Raw genomic sequence first — 6,981 nt, forward strand, 5'->3', positions numbered from 1 at the left:
CCTATTGTAAATTCCAGAAAGGAGGAGGGTGGAGATGGAAATTCTGACCTGATTAAGAACTCATATCACATCCTGTTGCTTCATTTTTCTAGGGTATGTGTGTTAAAACGAAAGCCAGAGACACATCCAGTTGGTAGCATGAGTCTCTGGAGCTTGTAAGATTGCGAAGAGTCTGCCATCCATAACACCTATACTGTCCACCTGATCAGAGGAGAGTGAAACTAACCAGAGGAGCATTCCAGTAAGAAACTCACCTCCCAGAGCCTGGAAGAGGCAACATGCTGGATCAGATTCATCTGCTGGCTGCTGTGACTGTCCTGGGAGTCGTGGAGCAAGGTATAGTGATTGGATGTGTACTCTCCACAGTTGGATCAACCAGTTTACATCTTTGCTGCTCTCCTTTCATTTGCATTAGTTAATAGTCCCGGTGATGGGCTGTCTCCATCCCACACAAGGCCTGAAGGGGTAAATTAGGCCAATTAGGCTGCACCTGGAGGAAACCCAGTAAATTATAAGTACTAATTGCTGGTGTAGTCCAGGTGGGGGAGGAGCTGGGCAGCATCGATAGAGAGGAAGTTGGTAGACGGGGTAGAGCAGACTAGATCTACAGTTATACTCCCTGATGTAAGGGGGAAGAACAAGAAGTTGTAATGATGGAGCAGAAAGCAGGCCAGGAAAGGAGCTGGAAAAGTAAATGCCCAGAGCTGCTGGGTTGAGGGTCCTGGACTGGAACCCGGTGTAGAGGGCAGGCCTGGGGTCCCTTAGAAATCACTGCTGGAGTGACACGCTAGAGATAGCCCATTTGGTGATGGCTGGAAGCAGACTTTGATGATACTCTGGAAGTGGGGAGAACTTCAATGTGACTTAACTGGAGGAATAGGCCATATGAAGAAGAAAGTGCTGCAGCACTCAGGGCATGAAAGTAAGGAGTAAGCAAGGGGATCGACTGGCTGCTGAGTAACCCCAGAAAAGGATGGCAACCAGGTAGCAAAGCTAACTCCCCAGATGAGCTACAAGACCATATCACTGAGTGGTGAGTAGAGCAAACCCTGCCACAATGCCACTTTGCATGTCAAATTTCTTCCATTGTTCCTTTAATTTCCCAGCACTTCAGACCCTGGCTGGTGTTTTGGCTGGTTTTTCTAAATGCATTAACCAGAATCTGACAGCAGTAATAGAGGTCCTTCCTCTAGAGGGCCTAGACTTCTCCACCCTTTCTTGGGCCTAGTCTCCACTTAAAACTTATGTCAATTTACCTACATTGCTCAGAGCTTGCTCTACAAATGTAGGATGCTCCCCTGGAAACAAAAGAATCTTTGTTTTACAAATAGGCTCATTGCCTCCTTGAAGGCCCAGGGACTTTAGTGCAAACAAAAAGAAAACTGAACAATGTCACAACTGCAGAAGAGTAGAGAAACCAGAGGCAATGGAGGAAAATCCCATCTGCAGGCAGGGAGCTAGGGGTTCTGGTAGGAAGGGAATCCTCCTAGATTTGGTTCTGGTTCCTCACTGCATGGTAAAAAGCTGAATGGGCGGGAAGGTTTTCAGGAATCGGTGTGCATGGTTTTCTGGCAGGTCTGATTTAGGGTTTGCACACAGAACACAAGATTATCTGTTGACACTGGCCATTTTTACATGCTTGTTCTTGAAATTAGATCAGTATGTGGCTAGTGTCTTTCCTGTGAAATGTGGATGGTGTGTATGGAGCCTTGTCAGGGCTGGAGATATCCTCTCTGTGGAAAACTCTTTTGAAAATATCTCCACTCATTAGTGGAGAAATCTGGTCCCTTCCAAAGGCATGACTTTTTTTCCCTTCAGAAATATTTGTCTGAGTCCTGGGTATAATGTTCTGGTAGAGATTATATAACCATACTGGGGGGAGATGGGGGGAGAGGGATGACTCCATTGCATGCAGGGACATTACACCCACCTTTTCTATCATGTGGTGGTGGAAATGTTAACCAGGGGATCATAAGAATCCTGCAGCACATCACTGAGTTCCATCATCTGTGATACTTTCCTGCTCTCCATGAAGGTTGATGAGATCATGCTTTCTTGTTTCTTTGCAGCTTACTTCTCCCTCCAGGTGATCTATGCCAGGCGGGCATATGGGATCTCTCCTCCAAAAGTCTCAGGGCCCCCTGATTTTGAGAGGCTCTTTCGAGCACAGTAAGACTCATTTTTTAAAATGACCCTCTCCATGGGGCTGAGAAGACCTTCCCATATCATCTCCAGTGACGGTTTGATCAGACAACTTGCTCCCAACACTCCTTCTTTCCCCCCTGGAACCGCAGGTGGTTACAGTGTTGGGAGGCCAGAGAGGAGGCATATGGCTGGCAAAATGGCAATGACTAGTCCTGCTGTCCCTCCCCCTGCTCTGTCAATCAGCCTGCTGTGTTGGTGGAAAGCTTGCTGGGTTTTAAGCAAAGGGGGCTGATTATTGCTATACATCCCTCCTACTATGGCTGGCTCAGTCTGGCAGTGGTGCCAGGATTCCATTTTGGGGAAGATTCCACAATGCCAGTCACATGGATTTGAATGTCAATGTTAGGATTGCTCTGAAGTTAGCCACTGTGGCTCAGCTTAAGCTTTCACTTGTACACCTTTCAGCTAGCGATGGTAGAAGCCAGTAGCACCCAGCCTCTGTAGCACCCCGCCTGGGGCACAGCACAGGGAATTGGGTTGGGGAAGACATTGGGGATCCAAGTCTAAATCTGTGCTCCACAGACTGGTTTTATGCCCACCCTGACAGAGTTTAGAGCAGCCTACATACAGCTGTAAACTCCATCAGCTGGTAACAGCTCCCAAGGAGATCTGTCAGCTGGGAATAGCCAGAGTACTGTGCCCCTGACATAGCCCTTATGCCAGGCATTGTAGTGGGGAGCATAGGCGTGTGCACGGGGTGTGCTGGGTCTGCCCAGGCACACCCTAATGCAGGGATATCACACGTACCCCTTTTATCATGCCTGTGAACTTTTCTTATGCTGGCCGCGGCGCCACCTCGCTCAGTTAAAAGCCGCCGCCAAAAGTGTGTAGAGCGCATGGTTTTTCTGTGGATGGAGCTGCGTGATGTTGCGTCGGAGGAGAGCACGCCGTGATCTGGCGCCGAAATACTCTGTCTCGCGGCATTTGGCGGTGGCGACTAGGACACTGCGAGAACTCCGCCGGCGGGTAATTTAAATGTTGCCTGCTGGCGGAGTTCAGTTTGGCACCCCTGACAAAGATTACCTGAGTGCACATCCTAACGAAAATTCCTTGGGTGCACACCCTAATTAAATGTGCTGCACACGCCTATGGTGGGAGAATGGCGTAGGTGGAGCTATCTAAAATGGCTGTAAGATCACTGGGGAAATCCATAGCTAGGGAGATGTGGCCAGTTTCCATCTCCCCTGCATCACCAGTGCAGGGGATAGTCCTCAAATCTGTAATCTCAGACTACTTCATTAGTGAAGAGGCTGCAATGGCTAACAACAGAACAAATAACCATCGCTACCAACTTGTAACCAAAGCTGCCAAGGAAAATGTAAGGGGGAGGATGCATGATCAGAAACCCCAGGCACCAGTTGGTGGTGGGTGAGTGAAAAGCACTATGAAAACTATTGGGAAGAAACCAGAGTAATTGAATATTATGGCCCACATTCTGCTTGGAGTTGCTCCACAGAACCCCACTAGCTGGGATTAGATAAGTGATTTATTCCAAAGAGTGGGTGGGAAAGGAATTGGTGCAAGCCACTGAGCACTGCTTTACAGAGCAGTCTATGGAAAAGCAGAAGCCTGGAGCTACTGGAATATCTCAGAGAGGCACAGAAGGCATGACCCTATTCTTCTTCTTTTTCTCCAGGGTGAATTGCTCTGAGTATTTCCCCATTTTCCTGGCTGTGGTCTGGCAGGCTGGCCTCTTCTTCCATCAAGGTGAGACTGGCTAGTTAAATGCGGGGAAGTGGAATGCTGGATCTGTTTAGCTCAGTGTCTATGTGCCTGTGGGCAAAGTGAAAGGACTTTCTTCCTTAGCTCTCTGGCTAGATTGCACCCGCAATAGATAGGGAACAGCTAGAGCCCTGTATGTATTTTGTATCCACAAGCATGAATTATCCATGGATATAAAGTGGATACCTGCAGATTTGCGGAGCTTTAGGAACAGCCAGGATCATCCCCAGGAGGTTTTAGACATAAAGGGATGTGCTGGGCATAGCAAATGTAGCAGAAGTTAGACAGCTCTTTGGTCCATGTAGATTCTGTGCGGTGTTGTCAGTGCATAGAGCTGAAGGGCACAAGGTGGCCTCTCATCATCAGCTACTGGCCTCTCCCCTCAGCAGTTCTAAAAAGCCTTTGTCTGCTACTGTAATTTGCCTCCTCTTCTTGATTGCAGGTCTGGCTGCTACCTTGGGCTTGCTTTATCTCTTCTTCCGCTACCGCTATTTTGTGAGCTACAAAGAGTCCTCCTTGGGAAGGTAAAGGAGCCCTTCTGTGGTGGGGCGTGGACTTTTTTTGGCGGGGGAGGCGGGGCTGGGGGACATGGGATATAACGCACTCAGTGTGTGGAAGGGTTTGGTTTGAGGCTACTGTCCTTCAGCCTATTCAGGATGCAGCAGGGTCCCTACCTCTGTTAGAAAGATCAGAACTGCAGAGTTCTCTTCTCTGGAATATAAAAATACAATTAGGGCGGCTTGAGGGAGCTGGAGCCCATAGAGTTTTATAGGGGCCTCTTTATCATCATGATGTTGGGGTGGGAGTTTGAGTATTGTTAAATATTATGGGGAGCCAGAAATCTCCCACCATCACTGGTCTAATCATCATTAATATGGGCTTGGATACAGGCTTAGGACTAAGGGTACAGAAGGGACATGAGGAGAATTTGCTGCTCCCTGCGGTTCTGGGGGGTGCGTGTGTGCACCTGGGGTGAGCTAGCACAAAGGGAAGAGACTTAGTACAGATGGGAGAGGTCTAACCTCACCCTCTCTTCTAGGGGTGTGGGAATGGGAATCTAATGTGTTAGTATGGTCTCTCTCGGGATGTATATTCCCATTCTGAGTGGCCAATGCTTCTAAGTCTGAGCATTCTGTCTCCATCCAGGTTAGTCCCAATGTATTTCAGCGCTGGAATTCTCTGGATTCTTCTCGGATTTGCAGCAGTCGGGATCTTGCATTTCTTTCTCTCTCACTATGTGGGGCTGAACGTCCTTCTGTTCATTAGATTGTGAAAGGAGCATCTCCCTGGACAACACCCTCCCCTCTTGGCCCCTCTCTCACTCACCGCTGTGCCCTTCATTAGGTCCACACATTAGGTCCCCCATGCCTGCGCACAGAATGGCTATGCATAGCACTGCCCTCTAGTGGTGGAATGTCAGACCCACTCAGTGTCTAAATTCTAAGCGCTTCTCTCCTGACCAAGAGCCCAGTCCTTCTCCTACTGAAGTCACTGAAAGTTTGTCACTTATGTCAATGAGAGTTGAGCCAGGTGGCAAGGGAATAGAGCTGTTTCGTTTCCTTGTTTGTGGCAGCTAATGATCCTGGCTGCATTCTGCATGTTATGGGTGTATCTACACTTTCAGCAGGGGATGTGGCTTGAGGAGACACACCCACACTAGCTCTGACTGAGCTAATGCACTAAAATTAGTGTGGTCTGGGGGTGCGAGCAGGGGGAGCGGTTAGCACTTCTGAGTGTGTGCCCATCAGACACCACAAGTAGGTACTCAGAATGGGGAACCCCTCCTACTGCTCACACCATGGCAGCTAGACTCTAATTTTAGCACCCTGGCTTGATCAGAGCTACCACAGGTATGTCTCCTTGAGCTGGGAATCACATCTGCAGTTCCAGGGTGTAAACACCCTATGTAGCTAGCTAAGGATGGTAGTGGCTGCAACCACAGATTATAACTGTGCACCTACAGTCTCTCAAATCATGCACAGTGCTATTCTGTTTTGAGTGTAGTTCATGAAATCCACTGCTATTTTGGAAGCTGTTTTGGGGCCCTTTTTCATTTCAGAATTTGTTTCACCAGAGACAGTGCAGTCTTGAGGACTTCAAGGTACAAAGTCCCAATATCTACTCCCTGTTCTGATGACTCTCTCCAGGATTTAGGCCTGATGGGAGTAAGTGACAACATACCTACTTCCCACTGGGGCTGTCAAGCTTCATTAGTTAATATCTGTGCAGCGCTTTGAAAACATCAAGCACTGGATAAGTTCTACCTATTACTCACACCTTTAACTCTGAGTTTTTAGATGAAGTGGCTGGCTGTGCCTTGTACCCTTCCCCAGCATTGACTAAACCTATACTTAAATTCTGAAAACCAGACCGCAAAGAGCTGTGATACACACCAGCCCCATCCCACAATCTTAACTCTGCCCCTTGGAGCTGGCAAGAGTCACTGGAGATGTGCTGTAAGAAAGCTTCAGCCAGGGCTGCTCTATAATAAGCAGATGTGAGGTATGATAGAGGAATGGGGCATTTCACATGGTGTGGTGTCTACAGAACTGTATTCACTCATTCATCTGCAGGCACCCCTCAGCTACTCTTCTTCACTGTGGTAGGGACAACTATGATGACTAGCACAGGGAGTACATGCAGCAGGGTGCCACAGCACGCACAATGATACAAGGACTGGTGCTCTGGCACCCCTAGTGATCATGGACCCTTGTTTCTGTGCTGAGTTACAGGGACAGTGCACATAGAGGAGCACAACAGTCTCTGCTTGCTGTGCAGATTTGTAGGAGTCAGGTAGCAGTTGTCCCAACGTACAGCTAAGAACAGCTGATGTTTCAGAGGGAATCTTTTGGTCAAGGGGTGTGTCACAGTGCACCCTTATAGTGTAATTATGTATTGTTTAATGCAAAATGTGTAATGTAAGATGTTTTTGGAATGCTCAAGGCATACTGAACCTTGTTATAGTGATATGTTTGTTGCAATGTCATGTATGGTTATGAGGCTCTATGTAATATTCCCAAATATGTGTCTAACGACTTGAAGAGTTTTGCCTGG

The 6,981-nt window shown here is 48.0% G+C and overlaps 1 protein-coding gene across 1 annotated transcript; it reads left to right on the plus strand.

The window, feature by feature from the left end:
* Nucleotides 1–257: 257 nt before the first annotated feature.
* On the plus strand, nt 258–5,621 carry LOC137165369 (leukotriene C4 synthase-like). The gene is made up of 5 exons (XM_067566614.1): nt 258–336; nt 2,070–2,169; nt 3,842–3,912; nt 4,370–4,451; nt 5,074–5,621. Exons 1-5 carry the CDS (start codon nt 279–281, stop codon nt 5,198–5,200), a joined length of 438 nt encoding a protein of 145 aa, XP_067422715.1. The 5' UTR covers nt 258–278; the 3' UTR covers nt 5,201–5,621.
* The last annotated feature ends 1,360 nt before the right edge of the window (nt 5,622–6,981 follow it).

The sequence above is a fragment of the Emydura macquarii genome, unplaced genomic scaffold (assembly GCF_026122565.2).
Source record: "Emydura macquarii macquarii isolate MOO-44397 ecotype Brisbane River unplaced genomic scaffold, CSIRO-AGI_Emac_v2 contig_2768, whole genome shotgun sequence".
Classification (NCBI taxonomy): Eukaryota; Metazoa; Chordata; order Testudines; family Chelidae; genus Emydura; species Emydura macquarii.